General features: G+C 66.8%; 1 protein-coding gene across 1 annotated transcript; it reads right to left on the reverse strand.

Annotated features, from left to right (window-relative positions):
- Positions 1-165: 165 nt before the first annotated feature.
- Positions 166-19,699, reverse strand: NDRG2 (NDRG family member 2). Its single transcript, XM_074931059.1, has 13 exons — positions 19,599-19,699; positions 19,337-19,457; positions 14,744-14,809; positions 14,530-14,590; positions 12,911-12,997; positions 11,833-11,889; positions 7,286-7,380; positions 3,737-3,781; positions 3,583-3,634; positions 3,397-3,444; positions 3,240-3,275; positions 2,588-2,639; positions 166-1,406 (listed from the first exon to the last, which is right to left on the reverse strand). The coding sequence occupies exons 2-13, from the start codon at positions 19,417-19,419 to the stop codon at positions 1,270-1,272; spliced, it is 819 nt and encodes a 272-aa protein (XP_074787160.1). The 5' UTR covers positions 19,420-19,457; positions 19,599-19,699; the 3' UTR covers positions 166-1,269.
- Positions 19,700-19,720: the final 21 nt, after the last annotated feature.

A 19,720-nucleotide genomic window follows, 5' to 3' on the forward strand; every position in this document is an offset into this window, starting at 1 on the left:
CGCCGACCGCGCATGCGCGGGTCCGTAGTGAGGGCGGAAGTGCTGCGCCGGGGCGGGGGGGGGGGGCGATTGCGCATGCGCAGAGCGGCCGGTGAGGGCAAGGCCTGCGCCGGTTGCGCATGCGCGGAGCGCTCCGGGACGCCCGGTAACGGCGAGACAACGGGAGCGGCAGCGCTGGGGCCTTTATTAACCCGGGGGGGGGGGACACAAACACACACACACATGCGGCTCTTCCGGGATTAAAGGTCACTTCCGGTGGCGGCAGGTCAGAGGTCACCGTAGTGGGAGGCGCGGGTGGCAGCGCGGAAGGGGTTTGGGGGGGGGCCAGAGGGGCTGGAGGGGCTTTTGGGGGGTCCTGGGGGGTATTGGGGGGTCCTGGGGGGAATTGGGGGGTCCCAAGGGGTCCTGGGAGGGGAATTGGGGGGTCCTGGGGGGATCCGGGGGGGTCCTAAGGGATCTGGGGGGGTCTCGGGGGATCCTGAGAGCTTTTGGGGGGTCCCAAGGGGTCCCGGGGGGTAATTGGGGGGTCCTGGGGGTAATTGGGGGGTCCCGGGGGGTATTGGGGGGGCCCAAGGTGTTTGGGGGGGTCCTAAGGGATCCGAGGGGGGGTCTCGGGGGATCCTGAGAGCTTTTGGGGGGTCCCAAGGGGTCCTGGGGGGTAATTGGGGGGTCCTGGGGGTAATTGGGGGGTCCCGGGGGGTATTGGGGGGGCCCAAGGTGTTTGGGGGGGGTCCTGGGGGGATCTGGGGGGGTCCTAAGGGATCTGGGGGGGTCTCTGGGGATCCTGAGAGCTTTTGGGGGGTCCCGGGAGGGTAATTGGGGGGTCCCGGGGGGTAATTGGGGGGTCCTGGGGGTAATTGGGGGGGCCAGGGGGGTATTGGGGGGGCCCAAGGTGTTTGGGGGGGGTCCTGGGGGGAGTTGGGGGGGTCCTAAGGGATCGGGGGGGGGTCTCTGGGGATCCTGAGAGCTTTTGGGGGGTCCCAAGGGGTCCTGGGGGGTATTTGGGGGTCCTGGGGGGAATTGGGGGGGTCCCAAAGGGTCTGGGGGGGTCCCAGGAAGAATTGGGGGGGTCCGGGGGGGTCCCACGGGGCCCTGGGGGGGTGCAGGGGCCATTGGGGGGGGGGTTTTGGGGCGTTTTCCGGGGATTTTGGGGTCCCCCGGGGGGGGGGGGGGGGGAGTGTCTCAAACACGCATCCACCCCTTTAAGAAACTAAAAAAAGGGGGCGTGTCCCTCGCGGGGGTGGGCGTGTCCCTCGGAGGGCGTGTCCCTCAGGGGGCGGGCGGGGCCCCGCCCACGCTGCCACGTGACAGGGTGCGGCTCCGCCCCCTCTCGCCCTCCGCCGAGGCGGAGCTGCCGAGCGAGGCCGTGCGGGAGCGGGACAGGCGCGTCATGGCCGAGGCCGCCACTGCCGGAAGGGGCGGGGCCCAGAGTCAGGGCCACGCCCCTTAGGCCACGCCCCATCGCGCTTAGCCACGCCCCATCGCTCTTAGCCACGCCCCCTTCCCGTTTAGCCACGCCCCTCCCAACAAGTCACCTCCCCACCCCCTCTGAAGAGCCCCGTAGCGGTAATGGGAGGGCTCAGGCCACGCCCCCGCAGCGGGCAGACCACGCCCATATTGCATGGGACACGCCCCCTTCCCCATTTAGCCACACCTCCCTTTCCCTAGGCCACGCCCCTCCCCACAAGTCACGCCCCCCCATCCCCTCTAAGTAGCCCCGTAGTGGTAATGGGAGGGCTCAGGCCACGCCCCCGCAGCGGGCAGACCACGCCCATGTTGTGTGGGACACGCCCACTTTCCCATTAGGCCACACCCCCATTTCCCTAGGCCACGCCCTTCCCAGCAAGTCCCAGCCCCTCTAAAGAGCCCCATAGCGGTAATGGGGGGGCTCAGGCCACGCCCCCCGGCGGGTAGACCACGCCCATATCGTGTAGGCCACGCCCCCTTCCCATTTAGCCACACCCCCATTTCCCTAGGCCACGCCCCTCCCAGCAAGTCACACCCCCCCCGCCCCTCTAAATAGCCCCGTAACGGCAATGGGAGGGCTCAGGCCACGCCCCCCTGCGTAGGCCGCGCCCCCTGCCCCTTAGCCACGCCCCCTGCCATTTAGCCACGCCCCCTGCCCGTTTAGCCACGCCCCTTCCAGCAAATCAACCCCGTAAGAAGCCCCATAGTGGCAATGGGGAAGCCTAGGCCACGCCCCTTCCCCTCAGACCACGCCCCTTCCCTTTGGGCCCCGCCCCTTTGCCGAGGCCACACCCCCCCCCCCGCAGCCCGCAGTGGGGTTAACGGGAGGGAGGAGCCACCCCAGACCCCGCCCACAGCCTCTAGGCCACTCCCAGAACCACCAAGCCACGCCCCCCAGCCTTTAAGCCACACCCACAACGCGCAGACCACGCCCCTTTCCCTTAGGCCACGCCCCCCCATCAGGGATTTCCCCCCTCGGCATCATCAATTCCCCCCCCCCAGGGGTCATTAATTGCCCCCGGGGCGGGGCTTAACGACTCTGTGAATATTAATTACCCTCCCTGCATATTAATGTGCCTCCTGAATATTAATTAGCCCCGTTAATTAATTATTCACTGACCGTAGCCCATCCCCTGCAGGAAGTACTTGAAGGCCTCGATCAGCTTGGCTGGCTGGGAGGGGGCGGGGACAGGTCATGGCCACGCCCCCACACCGCAGGACACGCCCCCCCAGCCCTTAGGACAGCCCCTGAGCCCCGCCCCCAGCCCTTAAGACACGCCCCTATCTGTCCCCAACCCCGAGCCACACCCCTAAAGCCACGCCCAGAGCCGCTTAAGCCACGCCCTCCGCTCCAAGCCGCACCCCTCAGCCCCCCAGGCCACGCCCCCACCTCCGTGAGCCACGCCCCCAGCCCCAAGCCACGCCCTGTCGACACGCCCTTCCTTCAAGCCACGCCCGTAGGTCCTAAGACACGCCCCCATCCCCCAGGCCACACCCCCACCCCTTAAGACACGCCCCTATTCCTCGAGCCACGCCCCAAAGCCACGCCTCCAGCCCCAAGCCACGCCCCCAGCTCTTAAGACACGCCCCCTGGCCCCGCCCCTCACTCCCCTCTCTGCTCCCAGCTCTAACCCCGCTGTGACCTTTGACCCCCTCGGCCCCGCCTCCCATGAGTTCCGGCCCCGCCCACATCACTTCCGGCCCCACCCACGGCACTTCCTGCCCCGCCCACGTCACTTCCGGCCCCGCCCCCGTGACCTCTGCCCCCTCACCTGGGCGATCTGGGGCTGCCCCCCCCCGTCGGCCATCTGCGGGAGGTCAAAGGTCAAAGGTGTCAATCATTGGGGAGGCGGGGGGGTGGGGTCGAGAGGTCACGGGGGCGTGGCCAAGGGTTCAAGGGGGCGGGGTCTGGGGGGGGTCAAAGGTCACCTTGAGGAACGAGGTCTGGGTGGGGTCGAGCTTGGCGTTACACTCCACCTAGGGGGAGGGGTCACGTGACCCGGGGGGGGGCCTCGTGGGAGGAGTCACGTGACCCCGCCCAGGGGGTCACGTGATCCGCGCACCCGCCCCCCCCACCCCTCGCGGCGGCCATCTTGCCGCGGGCGGCCATCTTACCACAGCGTCCTCGTGGGGGGAGTTGTCGCCCACCACCAGCAGGGCGGGGCACCTGGGGGTCAGAGGGCAAGGGGCGGGGTCAGCGGGCAAGGGGCGGGGTCAGCGGGCAAGGGGCGGGGTCAGAGGGCAAGGGGCGGGGTCAGAGGTCGCTCACCGCAGGCTGCCGGCCCCGCTGCGCTGCAGGCCCAGGTCCCCGCGGCTGTGGGAGGGGGGGGGGGATACCAGTATGGACCAGTATAGACCAGTAGGGACCAGTATGGGCCCATATAGACCAGTAGGGACCAGTATGGGGAAGTAGGGACCAGTATGGGCCAATGTGGACCAGTAGGGACAAGTATGGACCAGTATAGACCAGTAAGGACTTGTATGGGCCAATGTGGACCAGTAGGGACCAGTATGGGCCAATGTGGACCAGTAGGGACCAGTATGGGCCAATGTGGACCAGTAGGGACCAGTATGGGCCAATGTGGACCAGTAGGGACCAGTATGGGCCAATGTGGACCAGTAGGGACCAGTATGGGCCAATGTGGACCAGTAGGGACCAGTATGGGCCAATGTGGACCAGTAGGGACCCATATGGGCCAATATAGACCAGTAGGGACCAGTATGAGGAAGTAGGGACCAGTATGGCCCAATATGGACCAGTAGGGACCAGTATGGGACAAGTATGGACCAGTATAGACCAGTAAGGACCTGTATGGGCCAATGTGGACCAGTAGGGACCAGTATGGGCCAATGTGGGCCAGTAGGGACCAGTATGGGACAATGTGAACCAGTAGGGACAAGTATAGACCAGCATAGACCAGTAAGGACCCGTATGGGCCAGTATAGACCAGTAGGGCCCAGTGTGGGCAAGTAGGGACCAGTATGGGCCAATATGGACCAGTAGGGACCAGTATGGGCCCCTATAGACCAGTAGGGACAAGGATGGACCAGTAGGGACCAGTATGGGCCAATGTGGACCAGTAGGGACCAGTATAGACCAAGAGGGACCAGTATGGGTCAATATAGACCAGTAGTGACCAGTATGTGGAAGTAGGGACCAGTAGAGCCCAGTATGGACCAGTAGGGACCAGTATGGGCCAATATAGACCAGTAGGGACCAGTAAGGGCCAGTATGGATCAGTAGGGGGCAGTATGACCAGTACAGACCAGTGTGGCCCAGTACAGACCAATAGGGACCAGTATGGACCAATAGGGACCAGTAGGAACCAGTGCGGCCCCTCCCAGTTCCTCCCAGTAGCCCCAAATCCCCGCTGAGTGGCTCCCAGTCGCTCCCAGTCCAGTCCCAGTGGCCCCCAAATCCCTCCCAGTTCCTCCCAGTGCCCCCCAGTATCCCCCAGTGACCCCCGTATCCTCCCAGTTCCCTCCCAAGCCCCGCCCAGTTGCCTCCCAGTGCTTCCAGTTCCCTCCCAGTCCCTCCCAAATCCCCCTCCCAGCTCCCCCAGTTCTTCCCAGTGCCCCCCCCAGTGCCTCCCAGTTCCCTCCCAGTCCCTTCCAGTGTCCTCCAGTTCCCCCAAGCCTCCTCCCAGTGCCTCCCAGTTCCGTCCCAGTCCCTCCCAATATCCCTCAACCCCCTCCCAGTCCCTCCCAGTGTCCCCCAGTTCCCTCCTGGTGCCTCCCAGTCCCTCCCAATGCTCCCCAGTTCCCCCAAACCCCCTCCCAGTGTCTCCCAGTGCCCCCAATTCCCTCCCAGTCCTTCCCAGTGTCCCCCAGTACTCCCCGGTGCCCCCCAGTCCCCTCCCAGTGTCCCCAATCCCCTCCCAGTGCCCTCCCAGTGCTCCCAGTCCCCCCCAATCCCCTCCCAGTCCCCCTAGTCCCCAACAGTCCCCTCCCAGTTCCTCCCAGTCCCTCCCAGTGCCCCCCAGTCTCCTCCCAGTTGTTCCCAGTCCCCTCCCAGTCCCCCCAAATCCCCTCCCAGTGCCCCCCAGTCCCCCCCAGTCCCTCCCAGTCGCTCCCAGTCCCTCCCAGTCCCCCCCCAGTCCCTCCCAGTTGCCCCCAATGCCCTCCCAGTCGCTCCCAATCTCCTCCCAGTTGCTCCCAGTGCCCCTCCAGTCCCTCCCAGTCCCTCCCAGTCGCTCCCAGTCCCTCCCAATCCCCCCCCAGTGCCTCCCAGTGCCCTCCCAGTCGCTCCCAGTCCCCCCCAGTTGCTCCCAGTGCCCCCCCAGTCCCTCCCAATCCCCTCCCAGTGCACTCCCAGTCCCTCCCAGTCCCCCTAGTCCCCAACAGTCCCCTCCCAGTTCCTCCCAGTCCCTCCCAGTGCCCCCCAGTCTCCTCCCAGTTGTTCCCAGTCCCTCCCAGTCCCCCCTAATCTCCTCCCAGTTGCTCCCAGTCCCTCCCAATCCCCTCCCAGTCCCTCCCAGTCTCCTCCCAGTCCCCTCCCAGTGCCGCTCCAGTTCCTCCCAGTCCCCTCCAATCTCCTCCCAGTCGTTCCCAGTGCCCCTCCAGTCGCTCCCAATCCCCTCCCAGTCCCTCCCAGTTGCTCCCAGTCCCCCCCAGTCCCTCCCAGTGCACTCCCAGTGCTCCCAGTGCCCCCTCAGTCCCCCCCAGTTGCCCCCAATGCCCTCCCAGTCGCTCCCAATCTCCTCCCAGTGCCCTCCCAGTCCCTCCCAGTGCCGCTCCAGTTCCTCCCAGTCCCCCCCAATCTCCTCCCAGTCATTCCCAGTCCCCTCCAGTCGCTCCCAATCTCCTCCCAGTCCCCCCCAGTGCCCCCCCAGTGCCCTCCCAGTCCCTCCCAGTGCTCCCAGTGCCCCCTCAGTCCCCCCCAGTTGCCCCCAGTGCCCTCCCAGTGCCCTCCCAGTCCCTCCCAGTGCCCTCCCAGTGCCCTCCCAGTCCCTCCCAGTGCCCTCCCAGTCCCTCCCAGTGCACTCCCAGTGCTCCCAGTGCCCCCTCAGTCCCCCCCAGTTGCCCCCAGTGCCCTCCCAGTCCCTCCCAGTGCCCTCCCAGTCCCTCCCAGTTGCTCCCAGTGCCCCCCCAGTCCCTCCCAATCCCCTCCCAATCCCCTCCCAGTGCACTCCCAGTGCTCCCAGTCCCTCCCAGTCCCCCTAGTCCCCAACAGTCCCCTCCCAGTTCCTCCCAGTCCCTCCCAGTGCCCCCCAGTCTCCTCCCAGTTGTTCCCAGTCCCTCCCAGTCCCCCCTAATCTCCTCCCAGTTGCTCCCAGTCCCTCCCAATCCCCTCCCAGTCCCCTCCCAGTGCCGCTCCAGTTCCTCCCAGTCCCCTCCAATCTCCTCCCAGTCGTTCCCAGTGCCCCTCCAGTCGCTCCCAATCCCCTCCCAGTCCCTCCCAGTTGCTCCCAGTCCCCCCCAGTCCCTCCCAGTGCACTCCCAGTGCTCCCAGTGCCCCCTCAGTCCCCCCCAGTTGCCCCCAATGCCCTCCCAGTCGCTCCCAATCTCCTCCCAGTGCCCTCCCAGTCCCTCCCAGTGCCGCTCCAGTTCCTCCCAGTCCCCCCCAATCTCCTCCCAGTCATTCCCAGTCCCCTCCAGTCGCTCCCAATCTCCTCCCAGTCCCCCCCAGTCCCTCCCAGTCCCTCCCAGTCCCTCCCAGTCCCTCCCAGTGCCCCCCCAGTCCCTCCCAGTCCCTCCCAGTTGCTCCCAGTCCCCCCCAGTTGCCCCCAGTCCCCCCCAGTTGCCCCCAATGCCCTCCCAGTCGCTCCCAATCTCCTCCCAGTGCCCTCCCAGTCCCTCCCAGTGCTCCCAGTGCCACCTGTTGTACATGCCCCACAGCAGGGGGGCGTTGGGCGTCGCCCCCAGTCGCTCCCGGCCCTCCCGCACGGGGGGAGGGGCGGCCGCCAGCTCCTCCTGGGGGCAACAACGGACCCACAACTGCCCCCCTGACCCACAACTGCCCCCCCGGACCCACAACTGCCCCCCAGACCCACAACTGCCCCCCCTGCCCCACAACTGCCCCCCCGGACCCACAACTGCCCCCCCTGCCCCACAACTGCCCCCCCGGACCCACAACTGCCCCCCCTGCCCCACAACTGCCCCCCCGGACCCACAACTGTCCCCTGGACCCACAACTGCCCCCCCGGACCCATAACTGCCCCCCGGACCCACAACTGCCCCCCCGGACCCACAACTGCCCCCCCGGACCCACAACTGCCCCCCCTGCCCCACAACTGCTCCCCGGACCCACAACTGCCCCCCCGGACCCACAACTGTCCCCCGGACCCACAACTGCCCCCCCGGACCCATAACTGCCCCCCGGACCCACAACTGCCCCCCCTGCCCCACAACTGCCCCCCCGGACCCACAACTGTCCCCTGGACCCACAACTGCCCCCCCGGACCCATAACTGCCCCCCGGACCCACAACTGCCCCCCCTGCCCCACAACTGCCCCCCAGACCCACAACTGCCCCCCCGGACCCACAACTGCCCCCCCGGACCCACAACTGCCCCCCAGACCCACAACTGTCCCCCGGACCCACAACTGCCCCCCCTGCCCCACAACTGCTCCCCGGACCCACAACTGCCCCCCCGGACCCACAACTGCCCCCCCGGACCCACAACTGCCCCCCTGACCCACAACTGTCCCACGGACCCACAACTGCCCCCCCTGACCCACAACTGCCCCCCCGGACCCACAACTGTCCCCCGGACCCACAACTGCCCCCCCTGACCCACAACTGCCCCCCCTGCCCCACAACTGCTCCCCGGACCCACAACTGCCCCCCCTGCCCCACAACTGCCCCCCGGACCCACAACTGCCCCCCCTGACCCACAACTGCCCCCCCTGCCCCACAACTGCTCCCCGGACCCACAACTGCCCCCCCGGACCCACAACTGTCCCCCTGACCCACAACTGTCCCCCGGACCCACAACTGCCCCCCCTGACCCACAACTGCCCCCCCTGCCCCACAACTGCTCCCCGGACCCACAACTGCCCCCCCGGACCCACAACTGCCCCCCTGCCCCACAACTGCCCCCCCTGCCCCACAACTGCCCCCCTGCCCCACAACTGCCCCCCCGGACCCACAACTGCCCCCCCTGCCCCACAACTGCTCCCCGGACCCACAACTGTCCCCCCTGCCCCACAACTGCTCCCCGGACCCACAACTGCCCCCCCTGCCCCACAACTGCCCCCCTGCCCCACAACTGCCCCCCCGGACCCACAACTGCCCCCCCTGCCACACAACTGCTCCCCGGACCCACAACTGTCCCCCCTGCCCCACAACTGCCCCCCCTGCCCCACAACTGCCCCCCGGACCCACAACTGCCCCCCCTGACCCACAACTGCCCCCCCTGACCCACAACTGCCCCCCCGGACCCACAACTGCTCCCCGGACCCACAACTGCCCCCCCTGACCCACAACTGCCCCCCCTGCCCCACAACTGCTCCCCGGACCCACAACTGCCCCCCCTGCCCCACAACTGCCCCCCGGACCCACAACTGCTCCCCCTGACCCACAACTGCCCCCCCTGCCCCACAACTGCTCCCCCGGACCCACAACTGCCCCCTGGACCCACAACTGCCCCCCCTGACCCACAACTGCCCCCCCTGCCCCACAACTGCCCCCCCTGCCCCACAACTGCCCCCCCGGACCCACAACTGCCCCCCTGACCCACAACTGCTCCCCCGGACCCACAACTGCCCCCTGGACCCACAACTGCCCCCCCGGACCCACAACTGCCCCCCCTGCCCCACAACTGCCCCCCCGGACCCACAACTGTCCCCCGGACCCACAACTGCCCCCCCGGACCCATAACTGCCCCCCGGACCCACAACTGCCCCCCCTGCCCCACAACTGCCCCCCCGGACCCACAACTGTCCCCTGGACCCACAACTGCCCCCCCGGACCCATAACTGCCCCCCGGACCCACAACTGCCCCCCCTGCCCCACAACTGCCCCCCAGACCCACAACTGCCCCCCCGGACCCACAACTGCCCCCCCGGACCCACAACTGCCCCCCAGACCCACAACTGTCCCCCGGACCCACAACTGCCCCCCCTGCCCCACAACTGCTCCCCGGACCCACAACTGCCCCCCCGGACCCACAACTGCCCCCCTGACCCACAACTGTCCCACGGACCCACAACTGCCCCCCCTGACCCACAACTGCCCCCCCGGACCCACAACTGTCCCCCGGACCCACAACTGCCCCCCCTGACCCACAACTGCCCCCCCTGCCCCACAACTGCTCCCCGGACCCACAACTGCCCCCCCTGCCCCACAACTGCCCCCCGGACCCACAACTGCCCCCCCTGACCCACAACTGCCCCCCCTGCCCCACAACTGCTCCCCGGACCCACAACTGCCCCCCCGGACCCACAACTGTCCCCCTGACCCACAACTGTCCCCCGGACCCACAACTGCCCCCCCTGACCCACAACTGCCCCCCCTGCCCCACAACTGCTCCCCGGACCCACAACTGCCCCCCCGGACCCACAACTGCCCCCCTGCCCCACAACTGCCCCCCCTGCCCCACAACTGCCCCCCTGCCCCACAACTGCCCCCCCGGACCCACAACTGCCCCCCCTGCCCCACAACTGCTCCCCGGACCCACAACTGTCCCCCCTGCCCCACAACTGCTCCCCGGACCCACAACTGCCCCCCCTGCCCCACAACTGCCCCCCTGCCCCACAACTGCCCCCCCGGACCCACAACTGCCCCCCCTGCCACACAACTGCTCCCCGGACCCACAACTGTCCCCCCTGCCCCACAACTGCCCCCCCTGCCCCACAACTGCCCCCCGGACCCACAACTGCCCCCCCTGACCCACAACTGCCCCCCCTGACCCACAACTGCCCCCCCGGACCCACAACTGCTCCCCGGACCCACAACTGCCCCCCCTGACCCACAACTGCCCCCCCTGCCCCACAACTGCTCCCCGGACCCACAACTGCCCCCCCTGCCCCACAACTGCCCCCCGGACCCACAACTGCTCCCCCTGACCCACAACTGCCCCCCCTGCCCCACAACTGCTCCCCCGGACCCACAACTGCCCCCTGGACCCACAACTGCCCCCCCTGACCCACAACTGCCCCCCCTGCTCCACAACTGCCCCCCCTGCCCCACAACTGCCCCCCCGGACCCACAACTGCCCCCCTGACCCACAACTGCTCCCCCGGACCCACAACTGCCCCCTGGACCCACAACTGCCCCCCCGGACCCACAACTGCCCCCCTGCCCCACAACTGCCCCCCCTGCCCCACAACTGCTCCCCGGACCCACAACTGCCCCCCGGACCCACAACTGCCCCCCCCGGACCCACAACTGCCCCCCCGGACCCACAACTGCCCCCCTGACCCACAACTGCCCCCCCCGGACCCACAACTGCCCCCCCGGACCCACAACTGTCCCCCGGACCCACAACTGCCCCCCCGGACCCACAACTGCCCCCCCGGACCCACAACTGCTCCCCCCCTGCCCCACAACTGCCCCCCCTGCCCCACAACTGCCCCCCCGGACCCACAACTGCCCCCCCTGACCCACAACTGCCCCCCCTGACCCACAACTGCTCCCCGGAACCACAACTGCCCCCCCGGACCCACAACTGCCCCCCCTGACCCACAACTGCCCCCCCCGGACCCACAACTGCCCCCCCTGACCCACAACTGCCCCCCCGAACCCACAACTGCCCCCCCGGACCCACAACTGCCCCCCCGAACCCACAACTGCCCCCCCTGACCCACAACTGCCCCCCCCGGACCCACAACTGTCCCCCGGACCCACAACTGCCCCCCCTGACCCACAACTGCCCCCCCTGACCCACAACTGCCCCCCCGGACCCACAACTGGCCCCCCGACCCACAACTGCCCCCCGGACACACAACTGCCCCCCCGGACCCACAACTGTCCCCCGGACCCACAACTGCCCCCCCTGACCCACAACTGCCCCCCCGGACCCACAACTGTCCCCCGGACACACAACTGCCCCCCCGACCCACAACTGACCACTCTGGGACCCATAAGTGAAACCCCAGACCCCCAAGTGGCCCCCCCCGACCCATAAGTGACGCCCTGGGACCCCCAAGTGCCCCTCAGGACCCCCAAGTGTCCCCTCCTGGACCTATAAGTGCCTCCTGGGACCCCCAAGTGCCCCCCCAGACCCATAAGTGACCCCTGGGACCCATAAGTGACCCCCAAGACCCACAACTGACCCCGCTGGGACCCCCAAGTGATCCCTTGGACACACAACTGACCCCCACAGGACCCACAAGTGCCCCCCCAGACCCATAAGTGCCCCCCCGGACCCCCAAGTGCCCCCCCGGACCCCCAAGTGCCCCCCCGGACCCCCAAGTGCCCCACCTGGGTGAAGAGATGGGCCAGGATCATCTCGGTGGTGGAGGACGTCAGGCCCGAGAGCTGGGGGGCAGCACCCATGGGACCCACAGCGCCCCACAGCACCCGTGGGACCCACAGCACCCACGGGACCCACAGCGACCCACAGCACCCATGGGACCCACAGCGCCCCACAGCGCCCCACAGCACCCACGGGACCCACAGTGACCCACAGCGCCCCGCAGCACCCATGGGACCCACAGTGACCCACAGCACCCATGGGACCCACAGCGCCCCACAGCACCCATGGGACCCACAGCGACCCACAGCACCCATGGGACCCACAGCGACCCCCAGTGACCCACAGCACCCATGGGACCCACAGCGACCCACAGTGACCCACAGCACCCGTGGGACCCACAGCGACCCACAGCACCCATGGGACCCACAGCGACCCACAGCACCCATGGGACCCACAGCGACCCACAGCGCCCGTGGGACCCACAGCGACCCACAGCGCCCACGGGACCCACAGTGACCCACAGCACCCATGGGACCCACAGCGCCCCACAGCGCCCCACAGCACCCGTGGGACCCACAGCGCCCATGGGACCCACAGCGACCCACAGTGACCCACAGCGCCCCACAGCACCCGTGGGACCCACAGCGCCCCACAGCGCCCCACAGCACCCGTGGGACCCACAGCGCCCCACAGCACCCGTGGGACCCACAGCAACCCACAGCGCCCACGGGACCCACAGCGACCCACAGCACCCGTGGGACCCACAGCGACCCACAGCGCCCACGGGACCCACAGCGACCCACAGCACCCGTGGGACCCACAGCGACCCACAGCGCCCATGGGACCCACAGCGCCCCACAGCACCCACGGGACCCACAGCGACCCACAGCGCCCCACAAGTGCCCCCAGGAGCCCCCGGGGCCCCTCAAAGAACCCCGACACCCCCCCCCCCCCCCCCCAAGGAGACCCCGAGGGGACCCACAGGGTGGCAGGCTCCGCCCCCTTAGCCCCGCCCCACGCCTCTTAGCCCCGCCCCCTTAGCCCCGCCCACTCCCTTAGCCCCGCCCCCTTAGCCCCGCCCACCTTATGGGCCGCCCACTCCATCCAGCCCTTGGCCTGGGGGTCGATGTTGACCAGCACCAGCCCCTCGACGGCTTCGGGGTGCAGCAGCTGGGGGTTTTGGGGGGCAGGGGGGGGGTCAGGAGCCCCCCAACATCCCCCCCGAACCCCCCCAGACCCACAGCGCCCCCCAGCCCCCCAAGTGCCCCCCCAGCCCCCCAAGTCCCCCCCCAGACCCCAAAACCGCCTCAGAGCTCCGACTTCGCCCCCAAAACCCGCCTCCTGCCCCACAAGTTGCCCCCCCAGCCCCCCCAAACCGACCCCGAGGACCCCCCCGAACCCCCCCCAGACCCACAGCGACCCCCCAGCCCCCCAAGTGCCCCCCCAGCCCCCCAAGTCCCCCCCAAAACCCTCCCGCCCCCCAACCTCCCCCTCAACTTCCCCCCCCCAAAACCCGCCTCCTGCCCCACAAGTTGCCCCCCCAAACCGACCCCAACATCCCCCCTGAACCCCCCAGACCCACAGCGACCCCCCAGCCCCCCAAGTGCCCCCCCAGCCCCCCAAGTCCCCCCCCAGACCCCAAAACCCCCCCAAAACCACCCCAGAGCCCCGACTTCGCCCCCAAAACCCGCCTCCTGCCCCACAAGTTGCCCCCCCAGCCCCCCCAAACCGACCCCGAGGACCCCCCCGAACCCCCCCAGACCCACAGCGCCCCCCCAGCCCCCCAAGTGCCCCCCCAGACCCCCAAGTCCCCCCCCAGACCCCAAAACCCCCCCAAAACCACCCCAGAGCTCCGACTTCGCCCCCAAAACCCGCCTCCTGCCCCCCAAGTTGCCCCCCCAGCCCCCCCAAACTGACCCCGAGGACCCCCCCGAACCCCCCCAGACCCACAGCGACCCCCCAGCCCCCCAAGTGCCCCCCAGCCCCCCAAGTCCCCCCCCAGACCCCAAAACCGCCTCAGAGCTCCGACTTCACCCCCAAAACCCGCCTCCTGCCCCACAAGTTGCCCCCCCAGCCCCCCCAAACTGACCCCGAGGACCCCCCCGAACCCCCCCCAGACCCACAGCGACCCCCCAGCCCCCCAAGTGCCCCCCCAGACCCCCAAGTCCCCCCCCAGACCCCAAAACCGCCTCAGAGCTCCGACTTCGCCCCCAAAACCCGCCTCCTGCCCCACAAGTTGCCCCCCCAGCCCCCCCAAACCGACCCCGAGGACCCCCCCGAACCCCCCCCAGCCCCACAGCGACCCCCCAGCCCCCCAAGTGCCCCCCCAGACCCCCAAGTCCCCCCCCAGACCCCAAAACCCCCCCAAAACCACCCCAGAGCCCCGACTTCGCCCCCAAAACCCGCCTCCTGCCCCACAAGTTGCCCCCCCAGCCCCCCCAAACTGACCCCGAGGACCCCCCCGAACCCCCCCCAGACCCACAGCGCCCCCCCAGCCCCCCAAGTGCCCCCCAGCCCCCCAAGTGCCCCCCCAGACCCCAAAACCGCCTCAGAGCTCCGACTTCACCCCCAAAACCCGCCTCCTGCCCCCCAAGTTGCCCCCCCAGCCCCCCCAAACTGACCCCGAGGACCCCCCCAAACCCCCCCCAGACCCACAGCGCCCCCCCAGCCCCCCAAGTGCCCCCCCCTTCCCCCCGTCTCACCCCAAATTTCGCCAGGACGAAGGCGCCGACCCCCACCCCGATGCCGACGATGCTGGCGATGCTGGAAACGGGGGGGGGGGGGGGGGGGGCAGGATGGGAGGGGTCAGGGTGAGGTCAAAGGGGTCATGACCCCTCCCCCACTTTGCGGAAAGGTTGGGGGGACCCCCCCGCACCCCAAAACCCCCCCCACCCCCCCCCAACCCCCCCAACTTACTTGAGGTACTGGAGGACGCAGGGGATCATCTCGGCCAGTTGCTCCAGGGAGGGGGGGTACTGGTACCTGGGGGGGAGGGGAGGGGCCGGGGGGGGGCGGGGAGGGGTCAAGGGTCAACGGGGTCAAGATGGGGCCCGGAGGGGTCACGGGGGGGGGTCAAGTGGGGGTCAAGGAGGGTCAAGGCGAGGAGGGGGGGATGAAGGGGAGGGGGCAAGAGGGAGGGTGGGGGGTGAGGGGGGGTCGGGGGGGGTCAGGGGGGGTCAATGGGGGTCAACAGGGTCAATGGGGTCAATGAGGGGTCATGGGGGTCAATGGGGTCATGGGGGGTCAATGGGGGTCGTGGGGGGTCAATGGGGGTCATGGGGGTCAACAGGGTCAATGGGGACAATGAGGGACAATGGGGGTCAATGAGGGGTCATGGGGGTCAATGGGGTCATGGGGGGGTCATGGGGGTCAATGGGGGGTCATGGGGGTCAATGGGGGTCGTGGGGGGTCAATGGGGGTCAATGAGGGGTCATGGGGGTCAATGGGGTCATGGGGGGGTCATTGGGGGTCAATGGGGGGTCAACAGGTTCAGTGGGGTCAATGGGGGGGTCAGCGGGGTCATGGGGGGGTCGTGGGGGGTCAATGGGGGTCAATGAGGGGTTAATGGTGTCATGGGGGTCAATGGGGTCATGGGGGTCAATGGGGTCGTGGGGGGTCAGGGGGGTCATGGGGGGGTCAGTGGGGGTTAATGGGGGTCAAAGGGGGGTCAACAGGGTCAGTGGGGGTCAATGAGGGGTCATGGGGGGTCAGTGGGGTCATGGGGGTCGCGGGGGTCAGTGGGGGTCAATGGGGGGGGTCAACAGGGTCATGGGGTCAATGAGGGGTCATGGGGGGTCAATGAGGGGTCAATAGGGTCATGGGGGTCAAGGGGGGTCAATGAGGGGTTAATGGGGTCAGTGGGGGGTCAACAGGGTCAATGGGGTCAGTGGGGTCATGGGGTCAATGGGGGGGTCCTGGGGGTCAGTGGGGTCAGGAGGGGTCAGAGGGTTAAGGGGCGGGGTCAGTGGGGTCAAGGGGGGTCAGTGGGGTCAAGAGAGAGAAAGTCGGGGGTCCAATGGGGGAACTGGGGTTAAGGGGGAACTGGGGGTTAATGGGGAACTGGGGGTTAATGGGGGCACTGGGGGTTAATGGGGGGAACTGGGGGTTAATGGGGGAACTGGGGGTTAATGGGGGCACTGGGGGTTAATGGGGAACTGGGGGTTAATGGGGGGAACTGGGGGTTAATGGGGGAACTGGGGGTTAATGGGGAACTGGGGGTTAATGGGGGGAACTGGGGGGTCAAGGGGGGGAACTGGGGGTCAATGGGGGGAACTGGGGGTTAATGGGGGAACTGGGGGTTAATGGGGGAACTGGGGGTTAATGGGGGGAACTGGGGGTTAATGGGGGAACTGGGGGTTAATGGGGGGAACTGGGGGTTAATGGGGGGAACTGGGGGTTAATGGGGAACTGGGGGTTAATGGGGGAACTGGGGGTTAATGGGGACTGGGGGTTAATGGGGGAACTGGGGGTTAATGGGGAACTGGGGGTAATGGGGGGAACTGGGGGTTAATGGGGGAACTGGGGGTTAATGGGGAACTGGGGGTCAATGGGGGGAACTGGGGTTAATGGGGAACTGGGGTTAATGGGGGAACTGGGGGTTAATGGGGAACTGGGGGTTAATGGGGGGAACTGGGGGTTAATGGGGGGAACTGGGGGTTAATGGGGGAACTGGGGGTTAATGGGGAACTGGGGGTTAATGGGGGAACTGGGGGTTAATGGGGGAACTGGGGGTTAATGGGGGGAACTGGGGGTTAATGGGGGGAACTGGGGGTTAATGGGGAACTGGGGGTTAAATGGGGGAACTGGGGGTTAATGGGGAACTGGGGGTTAATGGGGGAACTGGGGGTTAATGGGGAACTGGGGGTTAATGGGGGGAACTGGGGGTTAATGGGGAACTGGGGGTTAATGGGGGAACTGGGGGTTAATGGGGGAACTGGGGGTTAATGGGGAACTGGGGTTAATGGGGGGAACTGGGGGTCAATGGGGGAACTGGGGTTAATGGGGAACTGGGGGTTAATGGGGGAACTGGGGGGATATGGGGGAACTGGGGGTTAATGGGGAACTGGGGGTAATGGGGGGAACTGGGGGTCAATGGGGGAACTGGGGGTCAATGGGGAACTGGGGTTAATGGGGAACTGGGGGTTAATGGGGGGAACTGGGGGTTAATGGGGGAACTGGGGGTTAATGGGGAACTGGGGGTTAATGGGGGGAACTGGGGGTTAATGGGGGAACTGGGGGTTAATGGGGGAACTGGGGGTTAATGGGGAACTGGGGGTTAATGGGGGAACTGGGGGGTTAATGGGGGGAACTGGGGGTTAATGGGGAACTGGGGTTAATGGGGGAACTGGGGTTAATGGCTGGTTAAGGGGGAACTGGGGTTAATGGGGGGAACTGGGGGTAATGGGACGGGTATGGGAACTGGGGTTAATGGGGGAACTGGGGGTTAATGGGGAACTGGGGGTTAATGGGGGCAACTGGGGGTTAATGGGGGAACTGGGGGTTAATGGGGAACTGGGGGTTAATGGGGGAACTGGGGGTTAATGGGGAACTGGGGGTTAATGGGGGAACTGGGGTTAATGGGAACTGGGGGTTAATGGGGGGAACTGGGGGGTTAATGGGGAACTGGGGGTTAATGGGGGAACTGGGGGTTAATGGGGAACTGGGGGTTAATGGGGAACTGGGGGTTAATGGGGGAACTGGGGGTTAATGGGGAACTGGGGGTTAATGGGGAACTGGGGGTTAATGGGGAACTGGGGGTTAATGGGGGGAACTGTGGGTTAATGGGGAACTGGGGGTTAATGGGGGGAACTGGGGGTTAATGGGGGAACTGGGGGTTAATGGGGGGAACTGGGGGTTAATGGGAACTGGGGGTTAATGGGGGAACTGGGGGTTAATGGGGAACTGGGGGTTAATGGGGGGAACTGGGGGTTAATGGGGGGAACTGGGGGTTAATGGGGGAACTGGGGGTTAATGGGGAACTGGGGGTCAATGGGGGGAACTGGGGGTTAATGGGAACTGGGGGTTAATGGGGGAACTGGGGGTTAATGGGGGAACTGGGGGTTAATGGGGAACTGGGGGTTAATGGGGGAACTGGGGGTTAATGGGGGAACTGGGGGTTAATGGGGGAACTGGGGGTTAATGGGGAACTGGGGGTCAATGGAGGGAACTGGGGGTTAATGGGGGAACTGGGGGTTAATGGGGGAACTGGGGGTTAATGGGGAACTGGGGGTCAATGGGGGGAACTGGGGGTCAATGGGGGGAACTGGGGTTAATGGGGGAACTGGGGTTAATGGGGGGAACTGGGGGTTAATGGGGGAACTGGGGGGTTAATGGGGAACTGGGGGTTAATGGGGGAACTGGGGGTTAATGGGGGAACTGGGGTTAATGGGGGAACTGGGGGTTAATGGGGGAACTGGGGTTAATGGGGGAACTGGGGGTTAATGGGGGAACTGGGGGTTAATGGGGGAACTGGGGGTTAATGGGGGAACTGGGGGTTAATGGGGGAACTGGGGGTTAATGGGGAACTGGGGGTTAAAACTGGGTAAGGCACTGAGGGTTAATGGGGAACTGGGGGTTAATGGGGGAACTGGGGTAATGGGGAACTGGGGGTTAATGGGGGAACTGGGGGTTAATGGGGAACTGGGGGGTTAATGGGGGAACTGGGGGTTAATGGGGGGAACTGGGGGTTAATGGGGGGAACTGGGGGTTAATGGACGGGGAACTGGGGGTTAATGGGGGAAACTGGGGGTTAATGGGGAACTGGGGGTTAATGGGGAACTGGGGGTTAAGGGGAACTGGGGGTTAATGGGGAACTGGGGGTTAATGGGGGGAACTGGGGGTTAATGGGGGAACTGGGGGTTAATGGGGAACTGGGGGTTAATGGGGGGAACTGGGGGTTAATGGGGAACTGGGGGTTAATGGGGAACTGGGGGTTAATGGGGGAACTGGGGGTAATGGGGAACTGGGGGTTAATGGGGGAACTGGGGGTTAATGGGGAACTGGGGGTTAATGGGGGGAACTGGGGGTTAATGGGCGGAACTGGGGGTTAATGGGGGAACTGGGGGTTAATGGGGAACTGGGGGTTAATGGGGAACTGGGGTTAATGGGGGAACTGAGGGTTAATGGGGGAACTGGGGGTTAATGGGGGAACTGGGGGTTAATGGGGGAACTGGGGGTTAATGGGGGAACTGGGGGTTAATGGGGAACTGGGGTTAATGGGGGGAACTGGGGGTTAATGGGGAACTGGGGGTTAATGGGGGGAACTGGGGGTTAATGGGGGAACTGGGGGTTAATGGGGGGAACTGGGGGTTAATGGGGGGAACTGGGGGTCAAGAGGTGAACTGCGAGGTCAACGGGGTCAACTGGGGGGTCAACGGGGTCAACTGGGGGGGTCAACCCCGGGGTCAACGTATCCAAGCGCTGGTTGAAGACTCCGGGGAGGGGGGGGGGGGGGGGGGCGTATGGTGGTGTTTTTTTTTTTTTTTGGGGTTTTGGGTGTGGGTGACGCACCCTGGGGGGTAGGGGGGTGCCCCCTCCTCCATGCCGGGGGGGTCGATGTGGACGACGAAGAAATTTTTCCCGATTTCCCTCATTTCCTCGTGGGCGAAGAAAGGGCCGAAGCAGGAGACGTCTGGCGAGCGGGAGGGGGGGGGGGGGGCCCCGTTTTAATTTATTTTTGGGGTTTTTTTCATTTCGGGGGGGGTCCCCGAAATGAAACAGACACCCCTTGACCCCCCCTAAAAAAATAAAATAAAAAAAAAAAAATACTCACGAGTGTGACCGACGTCGGGGAACGTCAACAAAGCCGGACGGCCGGGCCGGGGCCCCCCCGTTAAGGTGACGCTGACGGCGCCGAACGGGGTGTCAAGAGCACCCCCTATTATCGGGGGGCCC

This window comes from Athene noctua, chromosome 38, assembly GCF_965140245.1.
Source record: "Athene noctua chromosome 38, bAthNoc1.hap1.1, whole genome shotgun sequence".
Taxonomy (NCBI): Eukaryota; Metazoa; Chordata; class Aves; order Strigiformes; family Strigidae; genus Athene; species Athene noctua.